Source organism: Siniperca chuatsi, linkage group LG16 (assembly GCF_020085105.1).
Source record: "Siniperca chuatsi isolate FFG_IHB_CAS linkage group LG16, ASM2008510v1, whole genome shotgun sequence".
NCBI classification, from domain to species: domain Eukaryota; kingdom Metazoa; phylum Chordata; class Actinopteri; order Centrarchiformes; family Sinipercidae; genus Siniperca; species Siniperca chuatsi.
The window spans coordinates 25,155,406-25,177,024 of NC_058057.1; the positions used below are offsets into that span (position 1 = coordinate 25,155,406).

The following is a 21,619-nucleotide window of genomic DNA, read 5'->3' on the forward strand; positions in this document are numbered from 1 at the left end:
TTCAACAATACGCTATCGTGTTGTTGAATTATCAAGGACACTTTCGTGTTTTGTGTTGTTTGTGTTCTCCAATGGGATCGATGCTCACAATGGATGAATGGATGGCCGGAGCTGTGGATGGTTTTACATTGGAGTTAGTTGAAATCCCGGTGCGTCTCATACAGACGCTGAAGGGTACCTTGTGCGTCTGTAGGACACGCCGACGGGTGTGACACAAGGTCAGTATCTGACGACCTGTGAATGAGAATGAGTTGAAGATACAGACGCAAAAATGACATTAGAAAGTCAGCTTTGAGGCCTCAAAATGTGAAATTCATAGGTATTATAATTATTATCATTAAAGGTTAATATTTTACATATACTTAAATCTTGATCATTAAAGTTAACGTTTAAGTTTAGACTTTCACTGACTTCTGTTAAAGTCTAACTGCTTCCTGATTCATGTCTTCCTGATATCAGATTATGAACACACACACACACACACACACACACACACACACACACACACACACACACACACACAGCAGCCCTGTTTTCTTCTTTCCCACCAGCATCATCTCCATGTTCTCAGGCTGCATGACACAGCAGATCTCAGGCTGCAGAGCGAGGTAACATGTGACCTGGTTTGCACCGTCTTTAGCCTCGTTTCATGATATTGCTTAATTTCAGCTCGTCTCGTGAGTCATTTCATAACATCTCAGCTTATTTTGCATTTTCATGTTGTGTCACGTAAAGTTTATTGTCTTGTGATAGCTTATGAAATCTTACACGATGTCATGTGATTTCAGTTTGTCAGTTCAACTTCTCAAAAAGTAACTCTTAAATATTTGAGGCATTCACACACAGTGACAATTGAAACATTTGAGTTAAAGATGGAAAATCAGCCTTTTTTCATCAGTTCCATTAATTGAAGTGTTTGGGGTTTTATTCTCCTGTCCACGTGTTGAAGAGTCCTTGAGAAGTATGTAGATGGGGCGGGGGGACTGTAAGCTGCTGTGGACTAAAGCATCGGCCAAATGAATGTAATGTAATGTAAAGATATTGCTGACGTGAACAAACTTTTGACAGTTTTAGAAACATCACCAATTTCAGTACATTCAGTTGTTGTCTGGTCTTAGTTTTAGTCTTCAAACCATGTTTCAATTCTGTGTTTTGAACTTTGGTATTTGGATTTCATCACATGACATCTGATCGTGCCTTATCTAGTTTCATCTCATCTCACCATTTCAACTTGTCAGTTTATCTTATTTCACTTGATGTTATGTTGAATCATGTTATGTTGAATCGTGGATTTAATTTCATTGCAAGCCATTTGCTGACACATCATCTCTTTTCAATTTCATCTCATTTCTCATCTCACCTCCTGTCATCTGACCTTATCTCACCTCATTTCATCTCACTTCATATAAGCATATTTTAACTCATCACATCCACCACTTTCTCTCACCTCTTCTCATCAATTTCATATTATTTCAGACATAACTTCATCTCATCCCCTGTTGTCTTCTCTCATCTCTTCATGTACCTCATATAGACACATATTTTACCTTATATTATCTCATCTCTCCGTTCATCTGGTCTACTCTTATCTTTCATTCCATCTTATTTGTCTGGCTGCGACTCGTCTCTTCTTCTTCTTTCTTTTTCTTTAGTCAATTTAAAGTCTCATTGAGATTCAGATGTCAGGCCAAGAGTACAGCGTAAAAACATTGTAACAACAGTTAATACTATTCAAACAAAATAACATATTTCATCTTGTCTCATTTTGTCTCCAATCCAATTCCATTTTATTTAATTTTGCATCACATCACCTCATCTCATCTCAGTCATCTTTTCATTCATCTCATCTTGTGCTGTCCCATCCCATCCCGTTTCATCTCATATTGTCTCACTTTTTCATAAATTATCTAATTTAGTCACTTTTTAAACCTGTTCCAGTCCTATTTTATTTTATATTACCTAACGTTATCTCATCTCATCTCATCAATCACCTGCTCCAGTCTCATCTTTCATTTCATCTCGTTTCAATCTTCATTTTAAATGATATTTATACATTTTTTATTTAAGATTGTCCCGTGCCATTTAAAGTCTTGTCACATCATCTCAGCTCAGCTCATGTCACCAAAGAATAAAAGCTGGATTTATATATTAAAGACTATATATATTTACAAAAATATCTATCTATTTATCTATCTATACTGTACATATCTGTGGGTGTGTGGGTCAGTTTGGGCCAATCAAAGGGCTCAGGTGAGATGACATCACCCCCCTGATTGAACAGTGTGACCTCAGCCTGCATCATCATGAATTCCTAACGAGGGACCTGACGGCATCCAATCAGCAGAGGCCTGGATTATGAGGGAATGAAGCCTGACAGCACACCGCCAATGACATTTCAGCACACAGATTACTGCCTGGTGGGGCTCAGAGGGAATCAATAATGTAGACACACACACACGAATACATATACACAGCTGCCCTGAGCCTGCCCTTACTACCATTACAGTAAATGACGAAGCTCAGAGCAGATAGAGTACCAGAGGAAGGAACGGACAGACTGAGTTACACACAAGTGAGGGAAGAAAGAAAGAGAGAATAGAGTGGAAAATCAAAGAGGACGGATGATCTCAGCGTTTTATGTGTGATTCACTGCCAGTAGTTGTGAGTCACCACTATAACAGCAATCTGAAAGTGATGAATACACAGCTACTGTTCACCTGTCACTTGCTGTTGCTGTCTGTATCGGTTTTGTTGATACTACAAACTGCAATCTGAGCTGCTGGCTCGGTTCTCACACGGATTATTTAGTTTCAGCTAATGTTCTTTTTGCTGACCAAGTCTGGAGGCCCATGAGGTTTTCACATACTTGTAATGATTTGTATATTACCAGTATGGATTATGGGAAATGTAAATTGAAGCCTGTTTTGATTATCATTACTTGTTATTTTCTTGCCTATGATATTCATGTATTAATACTGCTCTTTTTGCTATTTTTGAATATGCATGTTCTTCTACTCATAGTTATGCCAAACATTGGTACTGCCATGGTTATACTGCCTTATTGTTATTAAATTCAATGTTCAATAAAGTATTTTACAGAAACGGTTGCAGCAGCAATAGCATTACTACTTGTAGCAGCACTTATCAGAATCAGAAATACTTTAGTGATCCCCGAGGGGAAACTCTTTTGTTACAGCAGCTCACTATCACATCAGTGCACACAGGAATAGAAGTACTAAGCAAATCAAAATATAATACACTATAATACAGGCAAGACAAATTAAGTACAAAGTGGATATAAGTATAAACTTAAAATAAGTGTAAAGTACAAAGTGGATTACCGGTTGATGATAAGTATGTGCGGTATAATAATATAATGTAATAATATAAGTAACAAGTAGTAGTGCATGTACTGTCAAGTTAAGTGTAGCTTATTAAGATGATTATGAGACGGTGGATATTGCACAGCAGTAAAAGAAGTATGAATAAATATCAATAAATTATACTGAAAACAGAGTATATTGCACCAGAGTATTAAACAGAGAATATTGCACAATTATTTTAAGTATTACAGTGATGTTAATGATCCAGTGTCCAGTTTATCAACTTAAGGTCATACAGACGGACACTTAGAGGGAGGAGTTAAAGGGAATTTTAAACTGAAAAGAGTATATTGCACAGCAGTATTAACACAGGATATTGCACAATTATGTCAAGTATTGCATAGATGTAGTGATCAGTGTCCAGTTTAATGACTTAGGGTCATACAGACTGACACTTAGAGGGAGGAGTTGAAGAGTTTGACGGCCACAGGCAGGAATGACTTCCTGTGGCGCTCTGTGGTGCATTTTGGGGGGATGAGTCTTTCGCTGAATACAAGAAGCAGCAGCAATAGAGTGCTGCAGGAATGAGTCCTAAAACCCAGAAATGAGTTAGCATTTTTGCACTTCCGGTTCCCTCGTCTTGAAGTCACTTTTTTTTAAATGGGTTTTTGGTTAGATGCCTGAAAGAAGTTCTATGGTTAACATAAGCTTAAGAGATATTCATGTTTTGTTCTACGACATAAATTGTGTCAGTAAATACCCCACTCGTGAATTTTAAAGTCTTAAAAAAGGCGGTTGCTAACAAGTGGCTAAATGAGACTACAGAGGTTGTCAGGGACATTAAACATCATCACGCTGAACAAGGAAAATTAATCTACTTCGTTTATAGCCTAACGTTAGCTTTTTACTTCTGGCGATTGCATTTACGCTTCAAAAATCAAAAAGTGGTGTTCATTTATCATAAACTTTTGTTTGCCACAGAGCTTATTTTCTGCAAGAAACCAAAATCCAATGGAAAAATCCCATTGGCTTTTTGTCGAGGGAACCAGGGCGATGCTGACTTCCGGGTTGGCCTACAAAAATATGTCATCCCTGCAGCACTGTATTGGAGCACTATCTATTAGTAGTAATCACAATAATAGCAGTAGTAATGGTACTAAAAGTAACAGTAGTAGTGCTAGTTGCAGTAGTAGTAGTAGTAGTAGCAAGCCTAGTAGTAATACAAGTAAATGTAGTGGTTGTCATTGTACTACAAACAAAAGTAATTTTTGTAGTAGAGGTAGCAAAATAGGTGGTAGTAGCACCTTTTCCCCATTTGATAGCAGTACTAGATGTACATGTAACAGGTATATAGTAGCAGTAGTAGTGGAAGTTGTAATGGTTATAGCAGTAGCAATAATAAAAGTAGTGGTAGTGATAGCATTAGTCAGACATATGTAAGTCACAGTAGTAACAATAGCAGTTACAGTATCTGTAGTGGTAGTGGTATTAGTAGTTTTAATAGCAGTAGAGATAATAGCAGGTACAACTAGTAGCAACTATTAGTGAGAGTATTGCTATTTGTGAAAGTACTTAGCAGAAGCAGCAGTAAGAGTAGGAGTATTAATATTAGTAGTATTGTTAGTAACAGTACAGCAGTAATTGTAGATGAAGTAATATAGTAAGTAGTATAATAGTAGTAGTAGCTGCAGTAGTAGTAAAATTTGTAGAAATGGCAGTAGCAGTGATGAAAGTAGGGGTAGTGATAGTATTAGACCTACATGTAGCAGTAGTAACAGTAGAAGTTATAGTTCCTGTTGTAGTAGTAGATGTTTGGTAGTAAAACCAATAGCAAAAGCAATTACAGTGTTGTTAAGAGTAGGATGGCAGTAACAGCGACAATATGTATAGTAGAATTTGTAGTAGCAGTAGAACTAGTAGTCTACTAGAACTGGTACTAGTAGCCATTGAAATAAAAGCAGCAGTAGTATTTGGTGTACTGCATGTTGTAGTCCCTTTTTACAGTAGCTGTAGTAATAGTAAAGAGTAGTACAGCAGCAGTAGTAGTTGTGTTGTCTTGTAGTAATAATAGAAGTACAAGTAGTAGCAGAGCAACAGTAGCAGTAGAAGCAGTTGTTATTATTATAGTTGGTATTATTATTATTATTATTATTATATAGTTGGTATTATAGTAGCAGTAGTAGTAGTTATAGAAGTAGCAGCAGTGGTGGTAGTAGTTGTAGCAACAATAGTAGCAGTACTAATAGTGATAGCAATAGTACAAGCAGGGGAAAAAAGTGGTAGTAGCAGAGGTAAGGCAGAAGTATTTCTATAAAAAGTAGCTTTTGGCTTAAATACTGTAAAATAAACCTGAGATGATCCCATGATCCACTGAGGTAAAATTGAATTTGTTTGTACATGAACTCCTCATCACAGCTCGTGAACTCGAACGAACCTGAATACCTGAAATGAACTTGAAGCTAAACTTAAACAAACTAAACCTGCTGAGTCACTTTGTGATTGTGGAAAGTTTTGGAACAACCCGCACACCTGACATGATCACTACAGATCCTCGTCTCTCTCTATAGGAAATGTCCCACTGAGGGGAAAGTTTCAAACCCTGAGTAGGGTACTGTAGGCACGTACCACAGTGATTACATAAAAACTTGATGCCTGCTCATTGATCACATGACCTGAGTCACTGTGTCACTCAGCAGGTTTCACAGGGAAGAATTAAAGTTTTGTTTGGCTGATTGTCCTGGTTGCAGTGATACTGGTACTGTACACCTGTCTGGACCACACGGGTACTGGTGTATAGTGCTACCTTAAAACACTGAGAAGGAAAAATAAACAGAGATTTGAAAAGAGCTGTTTTACTTTTCCAGTAAAATGGTGATGGGGGTCATTTTGCTCTACCAGTCAGCAGTGGTACAGGGAGAAATCCATGCATTTATTCGGCAGTATTGTGAAGGGAAACGCTGGAAGAAAGTGACAGGGTGACATGCAACAAAAAGTTAAAAGCAAACCAGGTGAACATGGGACAAAAATGGTGCCGTATTGGTGGGGGCATGTTGCATCAGGTGTTGGTGAGACTGTCCTCCCGAGAAGAACAACAGCATCAGGCGTTTCAGCGAGTTCCCCAAAACAACATTGTTTTTTTTTTAAAGCATGACCACAATCGTTCCCTAATCTTAACCACGTGTTTGTTATTGTAACCATGATGACAAAGGTCCCCTCACCTTAACAAACCACGATGTTTCCCTGAACCTGACCAAGTCGTTTTTGTGCCTAAACCTAACCAAACCTTAACCATAGTGGTGTCACATCATAAAACTGTGATTTGTAACAGTTTTGGTAGGCACAGTCAAATTATGTCTCCTGCTGTCATTCTAGAGGGCATGGACAAACAACGTATTTTGTTGTTTCATTTGGAGGACTTGGAAGATAAACCGGCACTTAAAGGTAGGTAAACATCACAAAGTTATTTATCTACCTAATCTAATCCACTCCCAGTAAAGAGCTGAATCCTTCAAAACTACATTAAAATCCACCTTTTTGCTGAAAAGATGCTGAAAATGTGAGGGGGATTTTTTTTTTTAGATATGATAGATAAGAAACTTTATTGTCCATTACAGTACACGGTTGACCACCTGGGTCGGCTTGTTCCTGGTCTAAGTGAGAGGTTCACATACCAGGAGACGATGTTATAGTTAGGACACTCTCAGTGAGTGACCTGTAGACCACGATCAGGGTGGGTTTGCTGGTGTTGAAGCTCATCGATTTTCCTGAGGAGAGAGAGCCGCTGGCTTGCCTTTTTGGAGTCTGCACTGGTCTGAAAGGTGAGTTTATTTTCAATGATTGTTCCCAGATGTTTAAAGTGAGGTTGAATCACATGCTAGTCATGATTTACTGATTTATCAGTAACTTCTACGCTTTTTGAAAGTGAAACAGGGATTAGATTGGGGTTTTTTCATAATTGCAGGTATCACATGTATTTCAGTCCTGCTACTTACTTTTGGAAAAAGAATGTGAGATTTCTCAAAGCTTGAACTGAGACTTTACAGACTCAGTATGTGGGAGTACTATTGATCCAGAGGTATTGGTAACTACACAATTAGTGTTAAAAAAAAATTGTGGTAGTGATCACACTCTCAGCTCATAAAAACATACTGTATGATCAAGGGTTTTGACGTTGTGGTTTAGTTTTTAGACTAAGAAAATAACATATTTGCCACTATTTTGGCAAACAAAGCATTTGTCAGAATCTAATTTGTTCCTGTTTATTTCTTTTTAGCTAAAAACATGATTTTGAGAGTTGTTTTACCATGCAATACAAGTCTGTGCAGAGAAAAACAAGCTATTTTCTCTGTTTCCTGAACATCAGAACAGCTTATAAAGATGATATACAATTTAATGATTAAGAAACTGTTTTTGTTTTCTGAGATTTTATCAGACTTTCAATATAACTGCAGCATAACATGTTTTTCCAAAGTCTCTGACAGATAGAAAGTACCTGCTCCTGTCAGTTATATATTTCCACTTGTGCAATGTGGGTCAGTGGTTCAGACATGCGCGGCATCACGCAGCCAGACAGCGTTTAGAAACACCAGCGGCTCAGTCTTTTAGCTCAACAACAGGGGGATTTCCAGCTCTGTGCCACAAACCGGGAAAAGACGGTCATTCACTGTGGAGCAACAACAAAAAGCAGCCCAACAAAAGTTCAAACTGTGACACGCAGTCATCTGGTGCAGACTAATTTGAGCTGAACCTGTTTTTGCAGTGCTGAACGTAACTCTGTCCAGCAGAGCTTTAATGGAAAGCTGCCTGACCGCACACAGTTCCTCGGCAAATAAAGGGCTTTTTTTATGGAACAAAGCCTCCATTCTGCCACTCTGCATGATTCGGCATGTTTATGTGGGGTGGCTCTATTTTAGGAAGCAATGATTATTTCGTCAGCACGACATGCACAGTGACACGTTTCGGACCCGAGTATCAGACAAACAGCAGAGGAGTGTTGTCAGTTTTCAGCATCTGTTGAGCAGAGCAGATCATGAGGTCATGAGGCTGCAGCTGACTGGCAGCACTGTGTTGAAACGCTGAAGAAACTGACTGGAGGTCAACACATCACACACACTCACAGTGTGGCAGACCACATGGCATTTTTTATCATGTGGTTGTTTGTTAACCATCTGCCAGACAAAGTGTGTATGTGTGCTCTTGTACTGATCTTTGTGAGGACCTTGACAGTGAGGACTTTTTTTGGAAAGTGAGGACATTTTGTTCAGTCCTTCCTTTTTTCAAAGGGCTGTTTGAGGGTTACAGTTTCAGGGTTAATGTTAGAATTGGGTTAGGTTAAGGGTTAAGCTTTTAGGTTAAGAGGCTGGGGAATGGATTACTTCAACAAGGGCCCTCACAAAGTCTGTTCACAAAGTGACATTGTGGGGACTCAACTACCATTTGGGGACAAAAAGCAGATCTCCACAAGGTAAACCATTACATTTTAGGGGGTTCAGGCTTGGTTTTGGTGAAGGTTGGGATTAAGGTTAGGATAACAAATGTGTGCACGCAAAAGTCTCAAAGGTCCGAACACAATAAGAGCTGACCTCAACAACATGAAATGTGTCCCTGTTTTACTTTTTTCACAACTTCATTATGTTTCATGTGCACATCCTGGTTAAAAATTGATTAAACTCTAAAGGCCGGTAAATAAAACAGTTCCATTATAACTTGATGTTATCTAACTAATCTAACTCTATTACAAACTATTGGCAAAGTGCAACATATTTTACTGTTGCTTGACAATACTGATATAGCTATATTTCTGATCTTTTATCCGTGTGAGCCTAAACATGGATTTGAGTTTCTTGTCTGGGTTGAGACTTAAAACTACAGGGGACTGAGGCTCTGAAACAACCTGTCTGAGGAAGGGGGCTGAGTCAGGATCATCTTTTATATACTTTAATCAGAGAGTTTATCCTGAATTTACACAAGGTTTTTTAGTTGAATTGTATTTTTATCTCTTATTTTTTGTTTCACCTTATTTTAGCTTTAATCTGGTTCAGTTAAATGTCTTTTTGTTTTTACCTATAAAGTTTTGCATTTGTTTTTGTTATTGTTGCTTGTTCATTTGTTGCCTATGCACTTTAAAACTTGTTTTATGAAAGGAGCTCTAAAAGTACTGATTATTATTATGTAAATATATTATTATTATTATAGTTATAGGACTCAAACTTTTCATCCCTGAGAAGAAGAAAAAGACAGAAGGAAACACTTAACACGGACTACTGAACGCTTAATATACTTATCACATGTGAGTTTTACTACATTGAAGTGAAGTCTTGCCAAACTGATAATTGATGAACTGTCTTTAAGTAAAGATTAAGATGTCAGATTAGCAGATTTTTCTTCTGCATTTGTCACGATAAACTTTCATCACATTAGAGACTGACAGTTTCTTGCTCGAGGATCCAGGTCAGATCACTGCTGCAAGAATCAACCGTGAGAGGGAACATTTACAGATTCTTCTCTGACAACACACAGCAGCAGCTCAATTCAGTGCAATGTGATATTACATTCTTTTAATCATCTAATCCACCCACCGAGAAAGCATCATCTCTCATCCTTATAAGGTAAAATGTCAGAGAGTCAGTAGAGAATATGAAGTCATCTTTTGAGTCACACTCAACCAGGAAGAAAATGAATGTCATTATGTGTCCAACTACACATACACACACACACACACACATATTTCACTATTCCCGTGGGGACAGTCATTAACACAATGCTTTCCCTAGCCCCTAACCCTAACCTAACTGTAACCTGTACCCTGAAACCAAGTCTTAACCCTCAGAAAACAGTCTCTAACCTCAATTTTTGTCATGTGCATTCAGGTTAAAGTCTCCACCGGGATATAAGAACATGAAACACACACACACACACACACACACACACACACACACACACACACACACACACACACACACACACACACACACACACACACACACCTCCCTACATGCACTTGTCTGCAATAGTTTGAATTTAACTGTTGAAAACTGATATTTAATTCAAAATTCGGAGCCTTGTCTGAAACGTATTTGTCTGAAATATGATAAATCAATAAAGTTGATGACTGATTGGTGTTTCACCAGCTTCTCCCTGCTGCTGTGTTGACCCTTGTACTTCTGTGTGACGTCTGCTTTGATTTCAGCGCTGCTGATATTTTGTCTGCCGGCTTTTTCCACTGTTTGCGCTTCTTGCACCTTTGTCCTGATAAGAAACCTTCGCCAATGGTTTCTACAAAGCTGCACCGAGATTGATTTGTCGCCACAATAATTTCTCTTGATTCAAGGTCAAAGGGGACGTCTGTGGAATATTTTGGCTTTAAAGAAAACACGTTTTTTGTGGCAAACAAGGAAAGAAAATACAAAAACATTCAGTACATGATCATCACATGAATCAATTCAAGAGCAGAATTAATTTTGATATATATATTTATATATAGTATATACTTGGATAAATTAAGTATTTATCCAAGTATAGTAGAGTTTTAACTGACGTTTTTTCAAGCTACAGATTTCAGAGTCTAGACCTCACAGAAATCTAAACTGATGATGCATTTGTGCGTCAACCTGTAAGTCAAATATTTCCAAGGGTATCACCAGGAAGTCCCCTCAAAAGGCTGATATGGTGTCAAAAAAGTGGGGCAAGTTTCATGATACCTGAGTTGCGAGTTTGGACTGGACCTGGAGAGTACCAGGTTAAAATGTTCAAATAATATTTATTTGTGATGTGTTACATTAACTCACTCCACAATCTGCTTCACTTCACTTATCTTAAAGCAAAAACTTCTAAACCTATTCTTAAACTTAAACCTATAAACACCCATCTTTAAATCCTTTTCGCCTTCTTGACCTTTTTTTTGAGGGATGGCTAGCGCGCGTGGCTCTAGGGATGGCAATGTTGGTCTGTCGGTGGGACCAGCACTTTGGTCCAGACTGAAATAGCTCAACAACTAGAAGATGGGTTGCCATTAAATTTAGTGCAGACATTCATGGTCCCCTGATGATGCATCCTAATAACTTTGATGATCCCCTGACTTTCCCTAACCCTGAAATGTCTCAGCAACTGTTGGACAGATTTCCATGAAAGGATTAATTGTAATAACTTTGGTGATCTCCTGACTTTTCATCTGGCGCCAGGTCAAAAATTGTCCAATACCTGCAAAACTAACGACATTCCCATCAGCTTCAGCTTTGTGTTTAGTGCTAATTAGCAAAAATATGCACGCTAAACTAAAACCGTGAACATGATAAACACACGCGCTTAGTATCAGTATGTTAGCCATCGCCATTGTGAGTCTGTTAGCGTTTAACTAATTAAGTACCAGCTCGCAGGGCTGCAAATTCCAAAATCCATACTACAAACTAATACTAAGCGGGATTTGAGTATGTGGTGTGATCACAATGGAAAAGTTATGAAATTAAGTATATGAAGTAAGTTGATGGGCACTATTCTGCAACAGTACAATGCACAAAGGGAATTATAAATTGTGTGTGGTGGTGGTGGGGGGCAATATGATGTCTCTATATGAAATTCTATTGGCATTGTCGTTCTAAAGTCGCAGTTTGATTGACATCTGATGTTGCATGTATTGTATCATTTTCTGTTAGTATAAAACGGAGTAGTATGTTGATTTTCGTTGCATACTAACTGCTGAAAGTACAGGATGTAGTAGAAACTGTAGAATTAGCATGTAGTGTGGAATTATGACGCAGCTTTAGTCTTGTTTAATGATCAGTTTCAGCAATTCAACATACTTTAATTGCGTCTTAGCATCTTCAAAATCTGTCTTGCAAAACAAGGAAAACAGAATCATCATAATTTAGCCAGACTGTATAATCTTGTCCTTTTCCATTGTGCTTTGAATATGAGGCTACATTTTGTAAAATGGTGTTTCGTGTAACAATTGATTGTGATGTTACTTTTTATGGTATCGATATGCCTCGAAAAAAAAGCTTGAATAGAAAAAAAACTAATCTGGAACACTATTAAATAGATAATTAGTTCAAGCATTATAACTGACTTCCGGTCAACTTCTTCTGTCCAACTTGTTCCACTTTTAATAACTGCCACAAAACTTGAACTCTGACGACAGCCGTATAGCACATCACTTCACTTTAATCTCGTCATCTTCTTAAAAACTGGAATGGAAACAAACGCATGTCTTTGGAATTCCACACCCAGGTCGTCTTTGATAATTAAATGCCATATTTCCATTTAGGAAAATATTTTCCTTCCTAATTTCATTCATCAGTAATCAAGTGATGATGTCATCCTCTCATGTGTTATGTGTCGGAGCGTTAACAGCACAGTGGATTATTTCCAAGACCAGTATATTTTATGAAACTGTTTCCTGCTGCAGTAGGGCACCGCCTGTTGACGCAATACTTTCCTGTTATCTGTTGGATATCTGGCTTGAAGCATCAAAGTAAACCATTTCACATTTAAAAAAAATTATTTGTAGTTTGGGCTTTTAAAACACTTGCACAGAGAAAGGAAACACAAAATGAAGAATGTATATTAAATCACATTTTACCTTTATTTAACTTGCTACAAACATACATTTCAGCTGTCATTCAGGATATTATGCTTCAAAATGCATAACATCCTTGATTATATACACAGATTTACATTTTCACCTGACTGTGTTTATTATGTAATGCAGGGATTAGAAACTAAATTAGCTGAACTGTCACCTGATGTTTTCTCATCTCCTGAGAAGATGACGTCTGACGGGTTAAGGTGCACACCTGCTCACCCACAGACAAAGACTGAAGGAGGTGGATAGGTGGATGAATGAGCTAGCAGTTGCAGGAAAAAAACCCCAAACTTTCCATTACCTCCATACAGAGCTAACCCTACCCATGTGGCACTGAGGTGGGGCAAATCTAATCTTAAGTAGCATTAGATCTCTGAGAGTAATAACAATCTGAGGGGTATCTTTACTGTGATTTCAGTTACCTGGATGATGTAAAGTACCTGTAATAAATTAAATGATTGACATGATTTAAAGTGAATTCATAAGTGAAACCCATCTGTCCTGCATATTTTCCTCTCCCTGCTCTACCAACACGTCATTAGTTGAATAAGGTGTGTTAACCAGCTCTCGATTGGCTGAACACGCCTGATTTACTAATCAGACGTGGGAAGAGTTTGGATGGACTTGTCCCAAATTTCTTGGCTTTGGACAACACAGAAGACTCTAAAATCAATTCAGCTTTTCAAGAAGTCACATACGTACAAATGAAGTGAGAAAACAAGCTTCAAACAGAAAGAAATGGGGGGGAACACTGTTCTACATATTACCTGCCATCTGTGAGAAAAATAATGATAATTACAGCCATTAAAGTAAAACTTTGGATGTTATCAGTCATTTTAGGCTGCAAACCAGGATTTAACACCAATATTGTCAAGGACAGAATCACAAATATAAAATTTAATTTAATTTGACTTAAAAACAGGAGAAACTTCATGTAAAGACAAAAGGATGGCAACGCAGAGGGATTCTCACACCAGCTGAAGAAGAGCGACACCTTCTGGGGGGAAAAAGGAACTACACTGGAAAAACAGGTTCTGTCTGTAGCCACTGGATTACATGCTCCAAAACACAGATTCATAGACTGAAACCAGAACAGAACTCAGTGTTTTTCAGAACATTTGTAAGTCTGCATGTCCTATTTTCAAATTTAAGGAGATTTTTTGACTCTGCACTAAAAGAAGTGAACTTCTGTGTTTTGGATGGAAAAAGAGCAACGACACAAAACTGCATTTGGACTGATATGAGTTTGTTAATAATGGTGTTTTATTTTGTTAATAATGGTGTTTAAAAATTTAAAATAAATTTTGACCACTAGACTACATATTTAATTTGGAATTAATCAGTGACGTCGGCTGTGCCAATACGCCATTTTGATCAGTTTCTTCATCTTCTAACTCTTTCTCTCCAAATTACTCACAAGCTTCTGCTGATTCTTTTCCACCATGATAAGAAAATGCAAATGGATTGACCAAAAATGGTCAAATTTAAAAAACTGAATATTAGCACAAAAACAAAACAAAAATCACTACGTATACTGTACGCATCAGCCCACATCGATCCTACACACATGCCTCTACCACCGGGATTACGTTGTAACAAAAAAATAACAAACTGCACTTTGTAAACCCTTCTGATGCCGCAACACAGCCAAGGTGCAGACCGAGCAGCTGGAAACGTGAACAGACATAAAACACTCACCACTGCTGATGGAAAAGGGATGTTTAAGTATCATCTTGTCTGAAGTGGAGAGCAGCTCTGAACAGTAGTGACCGATCCTTCACCGCACTTTTTGACACTGTCAGTGTGTGTTTTCCCGCTTGTTTCCCACCTCTTAGGGCAAATAAAACCACATTACCAGGTTAAACGTGACTCCAGTTCCCAAGATGCAGTGGTCCCAGGGTTAATCACAGGCTCTGCTGTGACTACAAACCCAGTGCAAGTTTCTTCATCCTCCACCAGTTCAATAACAGAGGGGACACAGACACTCCCACTGCTGCTTTGTCTGGACATTTTTGCCATCCGAGTGAAAAGTCTGCAGGATTTGGGGGAGGAAAGTGTCTCACGGAAAAAAAGGAGGGATTAACAGTCCAGGGTTTATATCATTTCTGTTTTCATCCCTCTTTTCTTCCTCTCCTTCTTCTCCTCACACTTGGTTGATTATTTCTGCAGCTCCTGTGGTGTGCTGAAGGTCTCGTAGACGTTGGCTGCAAACTCCTTTACCTGGTCGTTCATCAGCAAGTCCTGACAGAGACAGACAGAAAGTTAGAGATATTTACAGGGAAGTAATATACCGAGAAAAGACAATATGTATAAATATGATTATCTTTATTCTGCTTAATGTGCTTAATTTTAAAAATTACAAAATCAACTTCAAATTGTCTGATATTTTGTGATCATTTCTGGTATGTTGAGTTCTACGCAAGAGTTCTTAAGTGAAGATCAAACTGTACAAAGGTGGGAATCACCCATCAGTATTTTTGGGGATAATTAACTCATTAAGATAATGTATTATGATGCAGTTGCCACACCATGCCTTCTGTCTAACGCATTAAACTTGCTCAATATAAAGAATATACATAATCCATCAAAAACTTACACATATTATTTGAGGAGACAGTAGTGCTGATACAGTAACTTTAGTTTTGATACTAAAATGAGAAATATACAAAATTTTCCTACAAAGCCACTCTTATAATTTAGCAAAAGAAAACCTGTGAAATGCTACCTAAACACAATCAAGAGCACAATAATTTTGCCTTAATAAAATACAAAATATGATTTCAATCATTATCATTTCAGTCGCTACCAAAAAAGTATGACGTTTTGATACCCGGCCTTAGCAGTCAGTGGTAATAAACAGCCCAAAGGCACAGATGAAAGACATTAAAGAACAGTTTTTGAAACATTAAAATTAAAACAGTCTCTAAAATGAAACAGATATTTCCTACTCTCTTCTACAAACATTAAAGCCTGATGCTGAATTACTGTCAAATTGCACATTAATAACAAATTTACACTTATGATCTGATCAGAGAGCTGCACCTGTTGATCGTTTTGGAACATCTGTTTGATTATCACTCGGCAAACAAAGGAAAAGCCAAACAAAAAGCAAACACAGTGTGGACTTGCTGCACCAAACAAACACACCAAACAAGCGCAGCCTGACCGGTTAACAACAAGTGTTCGTGGCTTTAAAATTTGGTCGGTTCAGTATTTCACAATCTTTTGATGCAGAAATGGAAATATTAGCCAGCCTCACATCTATGTTTCTCCACTGAGATGTTTGTGTGTCTGAGCAAAGAAAACGCTCGTGACTGACTGAAGCCTGGTTTCACCTGAACAAAGTGGCTGGGAGTCTCACTGCAGATGGTGTTGATCTGGCCGTTGATGATGGGGATGATCTTCGCCAGCGGCAGACTGACTGCAGACAGACTGGTCACACAGACAGACACAAAAGAGTCATTGTAGAGGTTAATGTCAACATGGAGCTCTGTGCCTGGACTTGAATGACTATTTTCTGTAATAAAATCACAAACATTCTGCAGCAGTGACCAAATAACTGGACAACCGAACCACTTTAAAACAAAAATGTGCACATTAAAGGCCTTTGGCATAATTCTGAAAAACTGGTGAGAGGTTTGACAGGTAAATAATTTAATTCTTCATAATCAAGCAGGAAACAATCATTTACTTGTTATTTTACTTGATGTAAATAGTAATGAAAGTTGGTTTTAGGAAGTAGTCTATTACTTTGTATAACTCATGAAACAATTAGTCAAACTATTAGTGGTTCTTATGACCAAAAATACAAGAAAACAAACATAATAAACCCACAATGTATCTGTGGAAAAAAACATTTATCTCAGTTAAGCAGCTGACCTGTCAGGTGCAGCGCTGGGGGCGGAGTCACCGGGAGGTGGGCGGAAGAACTCGGCCAGGTTGTCAAGGAGACGAGAGAAACCCCGGTTCAAACAGGCGTTTAGGACGGTGGTGAAGTCTGGACTGGAGTCACACATACGCGTCAGAATCACAAAACGCACAAGTCTACAGGTGTCCAAACAAATGATGAACAAACACACAGGTGTGGCGTTTACCTGTCCAACATGTCTCTAGTCTCATTTAGCAGTTTGATGGTCAAAGCATCGTTTTTTGTCAACCCACACGCCTGGCCGGAAGAGAAAAGTGGATAATATTTGTTAAATACCAGATGCTTTATCTGTGAACACTGCTGTGTATCAGTCTCTGTGTGGCGACCTGGTCAGCGAGCGCGTTCTCGTCGTCAGCCAGCATGTACCAGGACAGCGGCCGCTCAGAGCCGGCCTCCACCTCCGCCCGGATCCAGCTCAACTGCTGCTCCAACTCCAGCATAGACAGGCTCTGCTTCAGAGACATGCTGGAAACCAACAGAAAGTTAATCAACAGCTATTTTGATACTTGATTGATCATTTTAAGTCACTTATTAAGCAAAAATGACAAACATTTTCTGATTCAAGCCTCCAAAATGTGAGGGTTTGCTGCTCTACTCTGTTTTATATCACAAAAGATATAATAATGCAAATAATCATTAGTTACAGATACTCACCCTCCCAGTGAGTTCTGTACTGCTTTCTTCACTACGGTCATCAACTCTGTCAAACCTGGAGACAGACAGACAGACAGAGGTCAGAGGTGAAGGTATAAGATACTGACAGACTGAGGTAAACAAGGATGAACAGGGTTAAACAGTGTTATCAGATTTTGTGTGTGTGTGTGTGTGTGTGTGTGTGTGTGTGTCCATCCTACCATCTCCCAGTAGATGTTGGATACTGGACAGGTACTGCTGCTGGACGTCTGGGGGAGCCAGAGGAGTCTGGGAGAAAAAAAAACACAAAAAACATGCGCAAATAAACCTAAAATATCTCCACCTGACCTTTCTGGTGTCCAATTTTCTACGTCAAAAAAAAAAAAAAAAAAAAGTGAGCAGTTTTACAGTTAAAACAATGTGACAGCAGAAACTAACACTGCTGCATTACAGTTACTATTGTGATCTTACAGGTTCGATAAGTGAAAGAAGCGTATGAATATTGTGTGCCTCACCATTGTGTTCTTGCCTACAGAGTTGTCCAGGTACAGGTATCCTCCTATGATGTTCAACTGGACTCTCAGCAGAACCACCAGCATGCAGGTGCTGTACACCGCCACGATGGTGCGGGTGAAACCTGAACATGACAACAAGTTTCACACGTTTGTGATCAAATATTACATTTCAAATGAAAAACTAAAACATTTAAAAGTGGGGTATGTGATTCTGGAGAAATCCAACACCTTCACAAATACCATGATATAGAGCGAACAACGACACAGAGGGTAATGTAACTAACTTTAGCTAGGTTGTGGGTTAGCAAACTGTCCCTACAGTTGCTGCTGTAACTAACAGCCAGAGAGGACGAGACGTTTTCCCAGAGCCAGCACACCAGCTCCGGGCAGCGATACTCACAACTCTCCTGCTGCTATAGCTAACATCACAACAGCAGCATATCTCGGCAAACTAGAAAGTAAGCTGAGTGTCCTTAGGCAAGTCATTTAACATTACCTGATGCACAAATCATGGCTGGAATAGCTGAAATAGTGTTGTCCGGTCTGAGCCACTTTGTTTATTTCCCCTTTACAGAGCCAGGGCTGTGTACTGCGCTCACACTGAACGGACAGCTAGCGGACCGTGAGGAGATATTCGCAGAATTTGACGAAAAGACGTATATTGGATTAGAATCGCATACCCCACCTTTAAGTTGGCAATTCTTCTGTTTTAGAGAAGTATTTTATGGGATTATTTACACCCAACTTTGTGACATTACACACTGTGTAGGATGGTTTAGTGACATCTGATGTGAAGAACAAAACTTACTGATGATTTTTAAGTCATCCCAGATTTCCAGCTTATTGGTCGGTCTTTGAAACGATGTGAGAGAAGAAAAAGCGGTATTACCGTTTTGTGAGTCACACTGCACTTTACAGCACACTTTCTATTGCACTACATACAGCAATTTGACATTTTAACATGGATGTTTAGAACAAGAAAAACATCTAAAAGTGGCAACAAAATGGCATATTTGTGTAAAGTAATGAATATAGAAACAAAATCTACACTAGTATCTTAGCGTTAAACTGTTAAATTGTGTGTACAAGTGGATAAGGAATTGTTCGATCTATTGAATCTAACAGTAAAAGGCACTTCTACTCACTTGGTCTTGAGTAGTGCAGTGAGGCTTTCTGAATTTAGCTGATTGATGATGGCTTCTTTCAGTGCAGGGAGCATGGACAGCACTGCAACACACATACAGTACAGGCAATTAAATCAAAAATGGTTTGTGTTGTGTTGAGAAAAGAGTCCTAATCCTGATGTGGAAAAATAACAGCTAAAAAGGAAATGCAAGTGTAAAGTCATTACCGGTCATGTTGCAGGTCCTCAGGTTGCTTTCAAAGTGGAACTGTCGCCTGGCCTGAGCGATGTACTCTGTCGCCTCCTTCTCCTGGATGTCCCTGATCTTCTTCTGGGCATATTTACCCAGGAAGTATACTCCTGGGGGATCGCCAACAAATAAGAAGTAGTACTAAGTAATATCATGCACAGAAATAACCCCCAACCATCAAAAACACTTCAAGATGAGTCTGAACTGCATATAGGGTCACCACCAATTTGCCCAGGTTAAAGCACAGGTTTATATTTTGGAATAGATGCTGCCAACAACAGTAACGTTATATACGTTTAGCTGTATACTTAAATTTGATCCTTTTCATGGAAAAAAAAAGTCATAAAGTGAAAGACTTTCAATGATTTGCAATGCCTTCTGAACGCTACAGATGTCATTGCTTGACTAACTCTCACTAATTATTACACATTAATTAGCAATCTGCTAAGACAACACGATTAGCCAACCTGCAGTTATATCCAATGTTCACTTGTCATGATTCATCCTCACCTCATATTAAAAGGAGCTTGGCGATAAGTTAAAACCGTATGCTAACATTTAGCAGCCATAAGTGCTGTTCTCATGCTTGAAACGCCACGCCAAACTTCATTCAATTTTCTGGCAATTTAAAGATGTCTTGCTTATTTGCAAAGCCTCAGTTATAATATAATTACATACCTTCATTGAATCGTTACAAATCATTTTTTAACGCGATATACAACCAACACACTGAGCAGCAGTTACTTTTAGTCAAATGTAACTTTTGTCGTCTGGTCTTCCACAGTTCGTTTCCATTAACGTTATAGTTAAAGTAACACCTGGTGGGCTGTCTGAGCAGAGTACCTTTAAGTTAGAAATTATGCTACCTGATGCAAAATATTAATGCCGAAGTGAAAATACACACGGCTTGATTCTTGAAAGCTCTTTAAATATAATTTTAAAAGCACGTGTTCTACCCGTAAGTAAGAAAATATAATATATCAAGATTTTTCAGTGCAGTCAGGCGAGCTGCTAAAGTTATTAGCTAACTTAGAAGCTAACAGCAACACCAGTTAACAGTTAAGCTAACGTACCTCCAACTACAGCTCCGACGGCAATAAATTTCCTTTTGTGGCGTTTAACAAAATTCCAGACAGATGAAAACATCCTTGGATAGTGATGGGTTCAGAAACTAAACCTCAAAAAAAACACACCGTTCTTTTAAATTTTTGCTGACTGTTTTACGGACATGTTATCTGAGGAGTTTCGGCTAGCTAGTAACTCCCTGCTACCATGCTAACTGTCAAACGTGCCAAAGTATGTCAGTCAAAGTAAGCAGAGTAAATAATATAACTTCCTGTTGTCAATTTCAAAATAAAACGCGAATTGAGCTCCAGACATTAAGTGCGTCTCATGGCTACATGCAATCAAAATCATTTTCCTCATATTCATTTTTTTTACATAAAGACATAACATAAACATTTTTATAGGGATCAATAATTTTTTGTTATTTAAAAATCGTGACTAAGATATGTACTTCGTATAGACTGTACAGGTACTGAGCAGGACATTTTAAAAATAAACTTGTCAGTGCTCGCTGGTGGAAAAACTATTTAACAGAAACACTATTTCTAAAATACCTCAAACATATCTTTGGCATTTCTGTACTTCAAATTCTTGTTACTCGTTGATCGACATTATATGCTGATAACAATATATCTGTGATAAACTAAAATTAGCCAATAAACCTGATTCTGATTCTATATATACAAAAGTGAATAAATGCAGTTTGACATTGTGAACATTGTCTTATTTCTTCTTTACATGGACATGTTGCACAAACTAATACTATGATGAATTTATCTTAAAATAACCAAAACAGTGACATACATTTCCCAGCCTAATGGAAAGTGAGAATTTCAATGTGTATGGTGCAGATGGAGATAAAGATTATCTTGACGAGCGGAATGAACAAAATTCAAAGTTGAGCTGGTGTAGAGCACATAAAAATGCTTTGTCTATAATGTGCATACACTCTGCTGCAAAACTCACCAGAGCCCACCTCTATAAATAGAGACATTGTCTACAGTACAGCAACCATGTAAAGGAAATTATGGGATGTTAAAATAAAACAGTTTTTGATGCACTCATTTTACATCCTTTTCATGACAGGAGCACAATGAATGAAAAACAAAGGCACCACCAGTGAGTCTCTATTGCATATTTTGGGTAAAGCTATGTTTTTATATATATAGACCAAGAAACCTGTTCCAAAAAATCAGCTCTGA

The 21,619-nt window shown here is 38.3% G+C and overlaps 1 protein-coding gene across 1 annotated transcript; it reads right to left on the reverse strand.

Annotated features, from left to right (window-relative positions):
* Nucleotides 1–12,880: 12,880 nt before the first annotated feature.
* pex3 (peroxisomal biogenesis factor 3) lies at nt 12,881–20,661 on the reverse strand. Its single transcript, XM_044169130.1, has 12 exons — nt 20,426–20,661; nt 19,331–19,462; nt 19,125–19,206; nt 18,788–18,831; nt 17,980–18,101; nt 17,686–17,752; nt 17,486–17,540; nt 17,158–17,296; nt 16,998–17,068; nt 16,783–16,905; nt 16,239–16,335; nt 12,881–15,144 (listed from the first exon to the last, which is right to left on the reverse strand). Exons 1-12 carry the CDS (start codon nt 20,496–20,498, stop codon nt 15,061–15,063), a joined length of 1,089 nt encoding a protein of 362 aa, XP_044025065.1. The 5' UTR covers nt 20,499–20,661; the 3' UTR covers nt 12,881–15,060.
* Nucleotides 20,662–21,619: the final 958 nt, after the last annotated feature.